The sequence below is a fragment of the Aquarana catesbeiana genome, linkage group LG05, assembly GCF_042186555.1.
Source record: "Aquarana catesbeiana isolate 2022-GZ linkage group LG05, ASM4218655v1, whole genome shotgun sequence".
Lineage (NCBI taxonomy): Eukaryota > Metazoa > Chordata > Amphibia > Anura > Ranidae > Aquarana > Aquarana catesbeiana.
This window is the reverse complement of record NC_133328.1, coordinates 552,356,102-552,370,715: the sequence shown is the minus strand read 5'-3', so window position 1 is coordinate 552,370,715 and position 14,614 is coordinate 552,356,102. Positions and strand designations below refer to the sequence as shown.

Here is a 14,614-nt window from a genome sequence, read left to right as displayed (position 1 = left end):
CACAAGCATTGTAGCGGAGCCTCATCCATCCTCTGGCTTTTGGCTGGCATAGGGAGTTCCAGCTTAACTATGTACATTGCAGAGTTTTTAGCAACATTTTATTGTAGTTTTATTTAGCTTCTTTTTTCTTTTTTATATTGATGCAAGGTTAGCATGATTTTTCTAAAACTGGCTTTTAAGTGAAAAGGTCCGCCTTCATTCTAACCATCCAAAAAATCTGTGGTGTTGTAAGGAAAACTGCTGTGTCAGCATTTTCTTTAGATGTGCATAAGTCTATGAAAGTATCTCACCAAATATGAAACGTCTATTGCAAAGGAACTCTTTAAAATGCCTGGGGGTTGGGGGAGGGATTTCAATACCATGACCTTGAGTATAAGTTTGAGATATTTGACATTTTGGCAGTGTTATGCCACGTACACACGGTCAGAATTTCCAACAACAAATGTTCGATGTGAGCTGCTTGTTGGAAATTCCGACCGTGTGTAGGCTTCTGACATTTTCTGTCAGAATTTCCGACAACAAAAATTTGAGATCTGGATCTCAAATTTTCCAACAACAAAATTCGTTGTCGTAAATTCCAAGCGTGTGTAGACAGTTCCGACACACAAAATTCCACGCATGCTCGGAATCAAGCAGAAGAGCCGCACTGGATATTGAACTTCATTTTTCTCGGCTCGTTGTACGTCACTGCGTTCTTGACGTTCAGAATTTCTGACAAGATTTGTGTGACCGTGTGTATGCAAGACAAGTTTGAGCCAACATCCTTCGGAAAAAAATCCAGGATTTTGTTGTCGGAATGTCCATTCGTGTGTACGCGGCATAAGACTGTGACAGACCTGTTTATAGCTGGTTGCAGATTTGAATGCAATTTTTTAAGCGTTTAGCCTAAATGGGTTTATGTAAAAAAAACAGTAATGTTTAAACTTATTAAAGTACACTAGATCATGCAGCTATGACTTTAAGCTCATTTTTGTTAAACTATCGCTGTATTGTGCTCCTTGAAACAGCCGCACCTTTTTTTCCGAACAATTGCTCTGGCAGTTGTGGTTGCAGTTTCTTGGTCTACCTGACCTTGGCTTGTATCAAGAGATCCTGGAATTTTTCACTTCTTAATAAGTGATTAAACAGTACTGACTGGCATGTTCAAGGTTTTGGATATCTTTTTATATCAATATAGTGATGGTGCTGGGCTGTTAGGTGCCAACATAAACATACATTTTAAAGTGATTGTAAAGGTGAAAAAAAAAAAACAAAAAACAAACCTATCATACTTGCCTCCACTGTGCGGCTCGTTTTGCACAGAGTGGCCCCGAACCTGCTTTTCTGGGGTCCCTCGGCGGCTCTCGCGGCTCCTCCCCACATCTGATAACCCCCTTGGAGAAACGCTTCCCTGAGGGGTTTACCTTGCGGGCACACTTACAATTCCAGCAACTCGGTCCTGCCCCCCGGTGCCCACGTCATTCGATTTGATTGACAGCAGTGGAAGCCAATGGCTGCGCTGCTATCAATCTATCCAATCGAGCCAAGAACCCCAGGCAGAGAGACAGCGCTTCCCCGTGGGTCAAGGTTGAGGGTTCAGGTAAGTGAAACGGGGGGCCGGTCACTGACAGGTTTTTTTTCACCTTAATGCATAGGATGCATTGAGGTGAAAAAACATGAAGGTTTACAACCCCTTTTAAGTATGGATAAGCAAATTCCTCTAAATATAAATATATAGAAGTTCAAATGGTGAGGTGCACGTCGGTCATAGCAAAATGTGCAAACAATCTGGCCTTCCCAAGGGCCAAAATATAGAAAAAGATGAGATTGCTGCACATAAAAATATTTATTGAACATATAAAATTACATCAAAGATGCATGGTGTACATGGTGACGTTTCGGGCTAACATAGATAACTCCCTTCTTTAAAACCACATACCTACAGATGGTCACATGCATAAGAGAATATATAGCTCATTATCATCATCATCATGTAATTACATCATTAAGCAATCTGGAATCAATTAGTAAAATTCCTTATCGGTGTGTGTATGTATAATGTATAATACTCCCTTGACGATATATCACAAAGATAGAGGGAGAACTATTTATGATAGGTTAGTTAAATCTGATCAATATTGTACACCTACCTCTCATGTCACATTTTTAGGTCCACCGAACAAGGGCTCATTTCCTTGTCTTTGTTGCATACAGTGTACTAGCATGATTAAAGGTAAAAGTTGTTCTCATCCCCATAAAGGCTATAACATACCAATGAAGGACTACTATACCTGCCAATCCTCTTATGTTATATGCTTTTATTAAATGTCCATGCGGGCTTATATATGTAGGAGAGACGACACAGAAGGTTTAAAGAAAGGATTGCAAGGCATAAGTACTCCATTAGAGATAAACTGGATAAATTACCATTGGCTAGACACTTTATGGAAAAAGATCATAAGGTATCACAACTGAGATATATGATTATTGATGGGATATCTAAAAACAGACAAGGAGGTAATAGAGAACTAGAGTTGAGGAAAAGACAGGTTAACTGGATACACCGCCTTGATACTTAACCCAAGGGGTTAAATTCAGATTTTGACTTGTATTTATTTCTTTAATAGTTTTTTCAGTATTAATATCATTTTTCTTTTCATCTTTATTTTTCCTTTTTATAGGTCTTTTTTCATATATTTTTAAACATTATTACATTAGGCTTTATATGATTGTGAATATTCATTAGAAATATATTTTGATGTGAAATACAGATGATCATATTTATATCATGTTTTTTTTAATTTTGATTTTTTTTCTTTATTCTATTTATTTTTGTCCTTTTTAGATGTATTTTCCGACCGATTTATATCTTTGTGATGTGGGGGATTTGATATACTTGTTGATTAAAGTCGTCCAATTTTTTTAAAACATTATATACTGAAGAAATGACACTTTGCTACAATGTAAAGTAGTGAGTGTACAGCTTGTATAACAGTGTAAATATGCTTTCCCCTCAAAATAACACAACACACATCCATTAATGTCTAAACCGCTGGCAACAAAAGTGAGTACACCCCTAAGTGAAAATGTCCAAATTGGGCCCAAAGTGTCAATATTTTGTTTGGCCACCATTATTTTCCAGAACTGCCTTAACCTTCTTGGGCATGGAGTTCACCAGAGCTTCACAGGTTGCCACTGGAGTCCTCTTCCACTCTTCCACTCTTCCATGATGACATCACTGAGCTGGTGGATGTTAGAGACCTTGCGCTCCTCCACCTTCTGTTTTAGGGATGCCCCACAGATGCTCAATAGGGTTTAGGTCTGGAGACATGCTTGGCCAGTCCATCACCTTTTACCCTCAGCTTCCTTAGCAAGGCAGTGGTTGTCTTGGAGGTGTGTTTGGGGTCATTATCATGTTGGAATACTGCTCTGCAGCCCGGTCTCCGAAGGGAGGTGATCATGCTCTGCTTCAGTATGTCACAGTACATGTTGGCATTCATGGTTCCCTCAATGAACTGTAGCTCCCCAGTGCTGGCAGCACTCATGCAGCCCCAAACCATGATACTCCCACCACCATGCTTGGCTGTAGGCAACACACACTTGTCTTTGTACTCCTCACCTGGTTGCCACCACACACGCTTGACACCATCTGAACCAAATAAGTTTATCTTGGTCTCATCAGACCACAGGACATGGTCCCAGTAATCCATGTCCTTAGTCTGCTTGTCTTCAGCAAACTGTTTGCGGGCTTTCTTGTGCATCATCTTTAGAAGAGGCTTCCTTTTGGGATGGCAGCCATGCAGACCAATTTGATGCAGTGTGCGGCATATAGTCTGAGCACTGACAGGCTGACCTCCCACCCCTTCAACCTCTGCAGCAATGCTGGCAGCACTTCTTTGATCAACCAGAGCGAGGCCTGTTCTGAGTGGAACTTGTCCTGTTAAACCGCTGTATGGTCTTAGACACTGTGCTGCAGCTCAGTTTCAGGGTCTTGGCAATCTTCTTATAGCCTAGGCCATCTTTATGTAGAGCAACAATTCTTTTTTCAGATCCTCAGAGTTCTTTGCCATGAGGTGCCATGTTGAACTTCCAGTGACCAGTGTGAGAGCGTTATCACCAAATTTAACACACCTGCTCCCCATTCACACCTGAGACCTTGTAACACTAACGAGTCACATGGCATCGGGAAGGAAAAATGGCTAATTGGGCCCCATTTGGACTTTTTCACTTAGGGGTGTACCTTTGTTGACAGCGGTTTAGACATTAAAGGCGGTGTGTTGAGTTATTTTGAGGGGACAGCAAATTTACACTGTTATACAAGCTGTACACTCACTACTTTGTAGCAAAGTGTCATTTCTCCAGTGCTGTCACATGAAAAGATATAATCAAATATTTACAAAATATTTACACTGTATGTGTATATATGTGTGTGTGTATATGTATATATGTGTGTGTGTGTATGTATGTATATATATATGTATATATGTGTGTGTGTGTGTGTGTGTGTGTGTGTGTGTATATATATATATATATATATATATATATATATATATATATATATATATATATATATATATATATATATATATATATATATATATATATAATATATGTGTGTGTGTGTGTGTATATGTATTTTGTTATTAAAACTTTGCCTGAAGTTTTTTGGCTAAAAGCTACTATAAATGCTGTACAGTTATCCTTTGTTGCAAAATCGCTACTGAGCAATTTAATTACATTGTTAGATCCATTTTATTTATAAAAGTAGACATTTCGTTTGTTTACATCTATCCCTGATGTTTTGTTCTTTTCTCATTTCCTAGCTCTTTTAGAGACAGCCATGAGAACTGCTGGAATGAGTCTTCCCATGGAGAGCCTCCGCCAGAGATTGAAGTTGCTGAGGTGGCAGATCCAGACGAAGACGTCTAATGTGCCTCTATACACTGGACAAGTTCTGCTCATCCTTATGTGTTTGTGCCATCCAGTGACGTAGTAGAGCCTTTAACTCACTAATGCGGGATGTTTACATGCACAGATAACACTAAACAAGAAAGTGCCGTCTTTGCTGCTATGTGGCCAGCCCATTGAAGTTTGCTATACAATCCAGGGACGTAAGAGGACTTGCACCTTAGAACTGAATAAACAAAGCCCATCTTTAGATTCTTGCACATTAATGATACGTTTCTGTCTAGCTGTGTCTGTGTGAGAATGGCATTGTTTCAAGCACTTTTGTTGAAGTCCACATTAATCTCATCAGTGCCACACGGGCCTCTTCTGCTTTGCCAAGTTTGCTTCCTGCTTGCTTTCTTTTTCCACACAAAGAATCGCTTGTTTCCTGCTGTGGATGTTGCCAATCGTTTTATTTTAATCAGTGACGGCTCAGAGGGAGAATTTCTAGTAACTGAGCAACAACACAGGATTACAGGTTGTTCTATTATTAGACCGGTTTGACTCTACAGTGCAGGCAGCACACCTGACCTCCAGCAGCGCCCTCCGAGATTTATTGTAAGTTTCCATGAAGACCTGAAACCTTTGTGTACGTTGGTGCCCGAGAAAGAACTTCAATCTAAGGGATCTTTAAATGGCTGCTTTTCAGATTGTTAAAGAGAACCTGTCGTGAACGGAGATGGAATTAAATACTGTTTATGCCAATTTATGTTTAAATTATGAACTGCTCTTACCCAGCATTTTGGTCTAATTGCTTGTGTCATGATCCACTTCCAGTGCAAAATCATGTGTCCCAATTCTCAGAAGAGCTATAAGCTGTGTCATAAGATCACATTGATCTGTAGAACTTGACCATGGGGACTAACCATTGAGGTGAGATCACAACATATTGGATATAAACAATATTTAAAGATACACTATATTGCCAAAAGTATCGGGACACCTGCCTTTATATGAAATTTAATGGCATACCAGTCTTGGTCCGTAGGGTTTAATATTGAGTTGGCCCACCCTTTGCAGCAATGACAGCTTCAACTCTTCTGGGAAGACTGTCCACAAGGTTTAGGAGTGTGTCTATGGACATGTTTTAACATTCTTCCAGAAGTGCATTTGTGAGGTCAGGCACTGATGATGGACGAGAAGGCCTGGCTCACTGTTTCTGCTTTAATTCATCCCAAAGGTGTTCTGTCGAGTTGAGGTCAGGACTCTGTGCAGGCCAGTCACGTTCCTCCACCCCAAACTCACTTATCCATGTCTTTATGGACCTTGTTTGTGCCCTGGTGTGCAGTCATGTTGGAACAGGAAGGAGCCATCCCCAAAGTGTTCCCACAAAGCATGAAATTGTCTTGGTCTGCTGACGCCTTAAGAGTTCCCTTTACTGGAACTAAGGGGCCAAGCCCAACCCCTGAAAATCAACCCCACACCAGAATCCCCCCTCCACCAAATGATTTGGACCAGTGCACAAAGCAAGGGCAAAGGGTGGGCCAACGCAATATTGAACCCTACGGACTAAGACTGGGATGCAATTAAAGTTCACGTGCATGTAAAGGCAGCTGTCCCAATACTTTTGGTAATATCGTGTATCTGCACTTTTAGCTCAGATCCCCATGCTATGATATTGACTGCAGGGCCTGCATGCTCTTCCCCTACACCCCCCCCCCAAACCCCCCCCCCCCCAGGGTCTGCAGCCTCCTTCAATTTAGTCCTGGTGTGCTGCCGTTACTCCCACACTCCACTAGAGGGAGACCTTGGAGAAGGATTCTGCAGTATACTGAATTTGTGTCCCGCCTCCCAAAGAACTCAATTATCTCTGTTCGTGGCAGGTCTTCAAACACAATCCTAATTTCCGGATGGTTTTTAGATATATACATTTATATATAAATGTTCCAATATTTTAACTATGAATCTAGATGTACCAAATTCCAAAGTACTTATACATTGAGAGGAAATGGATGCTTGTGTATATGTTATGCCGTGTAAAGCTTTTTTTTTTTTTGCCAAACTTACATCTGTGGTGTGGAATCTCATAACTTATCTAATAGTAGTTAGCCGCATTCAACAGGACTGTATCCTTGAAGATATTTCATAGCTGCTTCTTATGTTCTTGGATAAGCTATAAAATGTCTTGAACATTACAGAACATGTCTAGTTGAATGTGACCAACTACTAGATATACTGTGATCTGAATAGAGGAGAACCTACACAGACAAGCACATCAATTGTTTTGCATTCTGCATCATGGTTAGCTGGTCTTCTTCTGTACTCTGTATTGTAATTTTTTTTGTTTCCTTGATAAGAAGTTTTTTGTTTTAATATCGGGAAGATATATAATGTGGTAGCCAAAGCAAAATTGATGTAGTGTATACGGGAGATTGAAGGCAGCCGTTTTGTATGTTAGGTGTTCTTCACCCAGAAAATGCCCACGGAGCCAGTAACTTCACTGTACCCTGAAATACAGACTCTTAGGCATTGTTTGGGATACATTTATGTTATTTTTCCACCAAATTGCATTTTGTCTTTAATTTTTTTAAGGGGTAATTTGTTCAAGCTCAGGGGGTTATAAGGGGGCATGCAGGAAACTGATAGACAAGCCTTCCTCACTGCCATGTTTCTGAACTAGTCTCTTTTAAAGGTTCTATCCTGAGCATTTCCCTTTGCTGGTCATAAAGCAAGTGCTGTGACCCAATAATCTCCTATGGAGAAACTGGTGTTTCACTAACATTTGGTAAGAAAGAGGCTGTTGTAGTGTCCAAAGAAGGAAGATCTTGGCATAGGACCTTTAACCGAGAGAAACCCTAAACTTGAGGATATACAGATCAGACAAACATTAAAGTCATTGGCCACAAAATGGATCCAATTCCTTGTTTCATTTTCTCAGAGAATAAAAAATGACACCTGGTCACTATGGGCATGTCATCCACTTTTCTTCTCAGTTTCAAGTCTCAAGTTTTTTTACATGGGCCCCCTAGGTGTAAAGCCCACCCCTCCCCAGTCCATGTTCTTTCTGCATATTGGTGGGTGGAAGCATAAAGTTGAATTCAGCTACTTTGTAAAATGTGCTGGATTAGTAAGGGTTTACGTCCAACGAGTGGCATACCACCTTGTGGATGTATCTCTTTAATTTACACTTCACATTTTTTCTGAGTTCTAGGAGCATAACTATCGCTATGCTTCTGGCACTCCAATGCTGGACTCTCTGGTCTTGGCTCCTGAGGCTTCAGAGTTGCATGCAGCTACTGAGCCCGCCCCACCCCTCCTCCTGCCCAATCACAGATGCCTTTAGAGGGATACTGTGTGTGAGAATGCAGCAAAGCGCAGAGCCCTAGGAGTGTAGTGATAGCTGCACTCTGGAGCTCTGTTAAACTGTCAGATATTAAAGAGTTTAGTCCAGAAGATGACCTGTACCCTGTTGGACTTAACTCTTATGCCCCGTACACACAGTCGGATTGTCCGATGGAAAATGTGTGATAGGACCTTGTTGTCGGAAATTGCGACAGTGTGTGGGCTCCATCACACATTTTCCATAGGAATTTCCGACACACAAAGTTTGAGAGCTTGCTATGAAATTTTCCAACAACAAAATCCGTTGTCGGAAATTCTGATCGTGTGTACACAAATCCGACACACAAAGTGCCACGCATGCTCAGAATAAATTAAGAGAGGAAAGCTATTGGCTACTGCCCTGTTTAGAGTCCTGACGTACGTGTTTTTCGTCACCGCGTTCAGAACGATCGGATTTTCTGACAACTTTGTGTGACCGTGTGTATGCAAGACAAGTTCGAGCCAACATCCGTCGGAAAAAAATCCTAGGATTTTGTTGTAATGTCCGATCAATGTCCGACCGTGTGTACGGGGCATTCGAATGCCAGCATATTTTACAAAGTGGCTGAATTCCTGAAGTCCAGCTTTAAACAAAGTAATGCCTCTTTGTTTTTAGGCCACTTCTAAAGAAAAACCTCTTTTGGTCATGATATTTTTCACATGCAATTAATGAGCATTGCTGTTCTGAGTGACATTTCCAGCTCTACAACATTGTGTGGTGTTAGTTGAAGGTCAGTGTAAAGCTTACAGATAACACATGAGTTTCTAGTGTGCAATTCATTTTATATCTCTTGCCACTTATTTCCCATATTTATTACAAATAGGGTATTTTTTGCACATTTGTGGTATTTGTAAGCAATATGGTGAAAAACTAGGACCTCTTGGTGACAACAATAGAACCAGAGAATGCCTAAGGATCTAAGTTTGTCTTGTGACTCTCTGCTTAGGTCTCAATAACACGGCCCTATTGATTTGTGCTGGCAGCAAGATCCTAAAGTAAAACGATTGTCTGTACACTGTAAGTATATAACATTTGTCTGACCACTCCTCATGGACCTTGTTGGCTGCTGGTGCATGTGCAGCGTGACCTTGGCCCATTCTGAATAATTGAAGGCTGGGGTCATTATGAGCAGGCACCACCACCTCATTATTAACTCATTCAGGGAAAGATGTAAACATCAGTAGTATGTAATCGGCGACAGTGCCGCTGACTACACATTGTTCATCTTTACATGTTGGCCCTGAGCAGTGGCAGTGTCAAGGTACACTGTACACATGTAAATACTATCACTAGGGCCTACATGCATACAGTGTAAAATACAACCCAAATATATACCGTAAACACCGATTTTTCTATTTTATGTGCCCTAGGGCAGTTGTGTGAATGGGCCTTATTTACTGCTTCATATAAAATGCTATACACATCTGTATGCAGTGTTTTTGATACCCGCATGAATGAGTCCTTATGATCTGATCTGCAAATAAATCTTAGTGGTTCTTAAGGCAGAAGGTTTTTTTTTTTACACACCACTCACCTGAGCCCAATCTCCATCCAGCTCACTTGGCTCTCTCCCTCCTCATTGGACAGAGAAGCAATGGCCCCCACTGCTGTCAATCAGAGCCAGTGAGGAGAGAGAGGGGGTGGGGCCAAGCCGATTCTGTGTGTTAATAGACACACAGAGCCAGCTTGGGAGTGAGCATGCATAAGGGCCCCCGTAACAGGCAGGTTGCTATGGGGGCACTGGACAAGGGATAGAAACCAGAAACGCTGACAGGAGACCTGAGAAGAGGAGGATTTAGTCTGCTCTGTGCAAAATCATTGTGCAGAGCAGGTAAGTATGACATGTTTGTTATTTTATAAAAATGTAAAAAAAATGAACATTGGCATAATGCATGGCAGTGCATTGTGCTGCCATTCATTTTTTTTGTTCATTTGTAGTCCTGCATTATCTGTTCATGAATGGGTTACCCTAACACAATGTACTATAACATGAATTCAGCTGTAGGCCGCAAAGGTCTGAAGTGTGGGATGGTTAAAACTCCTTACTGTATTTACATTAATTTATGATGTTTCAGTTTACAGTGATGTCGCTGCTTGTTAATCACTTGTCAGGTTCTGTAGTATTTGCCTTGCAAAATGACTGTTTCCAAATGTGAATGGTCATGCCTGCACTTAAAAGAAAACTTGTACAGGAGTAACATGCAGGCGGTCATTGCTGACTTCTACTACTTTAAAATTCTAGTGGTCTTCTATGCAGATCCAATGCCTCTGCCTTGGAACAAGTAGTATCCATGTAAAAGACTCAAGTAATGAGAACAGTTGGCCAGGTAACTAGCATTTTCAGAATAAGATCAAAATGAGCAGCCTACATATTTTTCAGTTCTGTTATACTTTGTATGCCCACCTGCAGTTTTTTTTTTTTTTTTTTTTTTTTTTTTAATGGCAAATAATTAACATTTATGTCAGATTTTGATCCCTGTCTCTGACCCAAGTAGGGAATTGTTCTGTTTTCTAAGAAATTGGCGTTATCACTGGAACAACTGTACAGCATTAACAGGGGTGCAAACAATAATAGAAGCTCCCAATCCTCCACCTTCTGCAAAAAAAAGAGCAAAAAATGTTTTAGTTTCTTTGCCTGTTGGTGAGATTTCCCATTACTACTTGTCCTGATAGGATGCAGGGAGATGTCTCCCCTATAAACACTGACAGAGGCCCTAACCCTTCCCCCTTTGTTGCCAAACAAAACGCACTAGATTTCCCGGAGTTTGATTTTAAGGGCTCAGCTGCACATTACCTGCTTTTCCAGGATCCTAGTAGATTGGGGTGAATCTCGTTTTAATAGTTGCTTGGTTTTCGACATGATTTAAGTTGTTTGCAGGTGACACATCTGACAACAGGACTCATCTCCTGCTATTAAGCTATTCACAATCCAATGTATAGCTGAGCTCTTGGAATTTAACAGGAAAGTCATTTGTATGGAAATTCTAGTTTGAGTTTTTGAATCTTCTTTTTAGGGGAGAGTGCCTTTTTAGGATATTTATAGCAATATATGTCTAAACTTAATTGGTTATAATGTTTTAATGGTAAAGTAATGCATCGTTTGAACTGCGTTCTTTTATACTGTATATTCATTAAAATGTGTATAGTAATGTGTTGCAGAGAGCACCAGTTAATTCAGAGTGGTTACTGAACATCACACATTGTTTTGGTCTCATGTTTCTGGAAATCAAATGCATTTGTGCACAATATAATAGTATATCCATTTGTGTGTTTTACATTTGATTCATATATTAAGCACCTGGCCTGTCATCATTCATAAAGTTTATAATGCTGTTCTGTAAGGGTGTAAAAAAGTTACTGATATTAGTCAAACGGGGGACTCTTTTAATGCCTTACTTGTGCACTCCATATTTTAAGAAATGGAAATGCAGATTCTGTCATTTTCTCATCTACTTCCAGAGGCTCTAAATCAGAGGTGTCAAACTGGCGGCCCTCCAGCTGTTGTGAAACAAGTTCCATGGGGCATTGCAAGGCTGACAGTTATAAGCATGACTTCCAAAGGCAGAGGCATGATGGGACTTGTAGTTCCGTAACAGCTGGAGGGCCCCCAGTTTGAGATCTCTGCTCTAAAGTTATCCTGGTAGCTATTTTAAAATGGGTCTCAACATTTGGACTATTGGGTCCCGACACTTAGTTTACATTCACACCAGTGATTAGGGTCACTTGTGTGTGTCCAGCAGCGAACACGGCTGGTGATAATAGCTGTGGCCACCGCGACCTTTCATTATAGAGAACAGGGCCAACTGTCACACCTATCCACTGAAGGCTGCAGCGGGAATCTGATTGCTGCAGCTATTTGCAGTGGCCCTAATGATTAGTGTGAATGGAGTCTTAAACAGTACATACTGGTGACATGAAATAAGAATGTATATGCTTTAGGCTCTTTTTTCATTCCTTATTAAGCCTCATGTACACTGCTGCTGGTAAACGGACATTCAGAGGCAGTTGGATGCTTTTTTCAGCTTACCCTGATCGCATCCAATGTTATCTTATGTGTCCATGTACACAGGTTCGTTTAATGTCATTTTTAGGCAGTTGAGTTTAGAGGCCTTTTTTGGAAAGCAAAAAAAAATGAGTTCAGACGCCAAGTTTAGAGGCATTTCAAGTGCCAAACTCTGCTAAAGGCGGTAACGTTTCGTCTACAGACGTTTTTTGTTTTTGGCTATTTTGAAACAAAAAAAATAATCAATTTTTTTCAAAGCTTCTAAAAGCAAACACGGCTAAACGCGTCAGAACAGACGTTTTAAACGTGGGTTACAATCTGTCAAGTTAAATCATTCAGGAGAGGTAAAAATGTCCCTGTACATTAAGCTTTACGGTATTTTCAGAAGATTTATATCATAGTAAAATACGTACAGAAGCTGGCACACATTTATCACTAGTATTGTGCATAATCAAGTTATATTCCTTACAATGTTAAGATAATTCCCATACATAAGATGAATTGCCCCTAAACAAATCTCATGGTCTATTGGGAGCTATCTCTAACTCCCCTGATTGGTAATCCAAAGTATAAGAAGGTAGTAAAATAATAGAACAGTATATGAAATTCAAATTTAGAGTATTTGTTAGTCAATTTGTACATTGACTTTTGGTCCCAATACTTCGGGGGTTTGTTAGGCGAAAAAGATCAAAAAAGTGGGAAAGAAAATAAATAAATGAAATTGAATAAAACCCTTAAGCCTTTCAGCTTGCTAGGAAAAGGTTAAAGCTTCTATCAGGTTTTGTTCTGTGTCCCATGCACTGTCAGCCTGCAACAGAAATCACAGTTACTGGCAGGATAGAAATTGTTTAGGAGAACCGAATACACTGATTCCAAACATACTGAAAAACAGATTTAAGGGTTTACATATACTTTGGCAGGCTATAGGGCAGTGATGGCGAACCTTTTTGAGCCCGTGTGCCCAAACAGCGACACAAAACCAACTTATTTATTTCAAAGTGCCAACAGGGAATTAAACCTACCAGCGGCTCTGTACAGAGGATGGGACTGATCATCCCTCTGAATGAGCCTTAAGGGACCAAAAACGTACGATTCTGCCTGGAAAAAAATGTTTAGAATACAGGGTACAGGAATGCGTTGCGCTCAGAATGCAGGGTTCAGGAATGCGTTGCGCTCAGAATGCAGGGTTCAGGAATGCGTTGCGCTCAGAATGCAGGGTTCAGGAATGCGTTGCGCTCAGAATGCAGGGTTCAGGAATGCGTTGCGCTCAGAATGCAGGGTTCAGGAATGCGTTGCGCTCAGAATGCAGGGTTCAGGAATGCGTTGCGCTCAGAATGCAGGGTTCAGGAATGCGTTACGCTCAGAATGCAGGGTTCAGGAATGCGTTACGCTCAGAATGCAGGGTTCAGGAATGCGTTACGCTCAGAATGCAGGGTTCAGGAATGAGTTACGCTCAGAATGCAGGGTTCAGGAATGAGTTACGCTCAGAATGCAGGGTTCAGGAGTGCCTTACGCTCAGAATGCAGGGATCAGGAGAATGCATTGTGCTGAGAATGCAGGGATCAGGAATGCGTTGTGCTCAGAATACAGGGATCAGGGGGTGTGATGTGAAGGTCAGTAGAGGACACTGCTATGGGGGTGGCCCTTCCTAAAGCAGTGTCTCCCCCCCCCCCCCTTCTCCTATAGAAGTGATCTCTGGCTTCTCTCCCATAGCAGTGTCCTACCTGTCCACAGTCTTCCACATGGTCATGCTTCAGCATCCGAGTGCAAGTCCTTCCCACTGGGCTGCCCTCGGTGCATGTAGGGAGAGATTTACACACATCGACCGCCCTGCGGCCCGATCGCACTTCTGCAAGGAAGAGAGCCGGCTGGAGGATTCCCCCCTATCCTGGCGGTGCTGCGTGCCCACAGAGAGGGCTCTGCGTACCAGCTGTGGCACGTGTGCCATAGGTTCGCCATCACTGCTATAGGGGCTTCCTCACATGTGAAAACCAGAGGAAGGATGTCCATTTGAAGGTGCTTTTGTGCATGTTCAATCACACACATAGATTTTTATTCATTACAGGTACTTGTATAGCATCATCAATTTACACAGTGCTTTACACATATTTATTATACACTATATTACCAAAAGTATTGGGATGCCTTTAGATGAACTTTAATGGCATCCCAGTCTTAGTCCGTAGGGTTCAATATTGAGTTGGCCCACCCTTTGCAGCTATAAAAGCTTCAACTCTTCTGGGAAGGCTGTCCACAAGGTTTAGGAGTGTGTCTATGGGAATGTTTGACCATTCTTCCAGAAGCGCATTTGTGAGGTCAGGCACTGATGTGGACGAGAATGCCTGGCTCTCAGTCTCCACTCT

General features: G+C 41.3%; 1 protein-coding gene across 1 annotated transcript in view; it reads left to right on the top strand.

The window, feature by feature from the left end:
* Positions 1 to 6,581, top strand: part of SNX16 (sorting nexin 16) — a gene marked incomplete at its 5' end in the record, with an annotated part of 52,620 nt that extends 46,039 nt beyond the window's left edge. Inside the window, 1 exon segment of the mRNA XM_073631877.1 lies at positions 4,803 to 6,581. Within this exon segment, the coding sequence (XP_073487978.1) occupies positions 4,803 to 4,908 (106 nt within the window). The 3' untranslated portion in view covers positions 4,909 to 6,581.
* Positions 6,582 to 14,614: the final 8,033 nt, after the last annotated feature.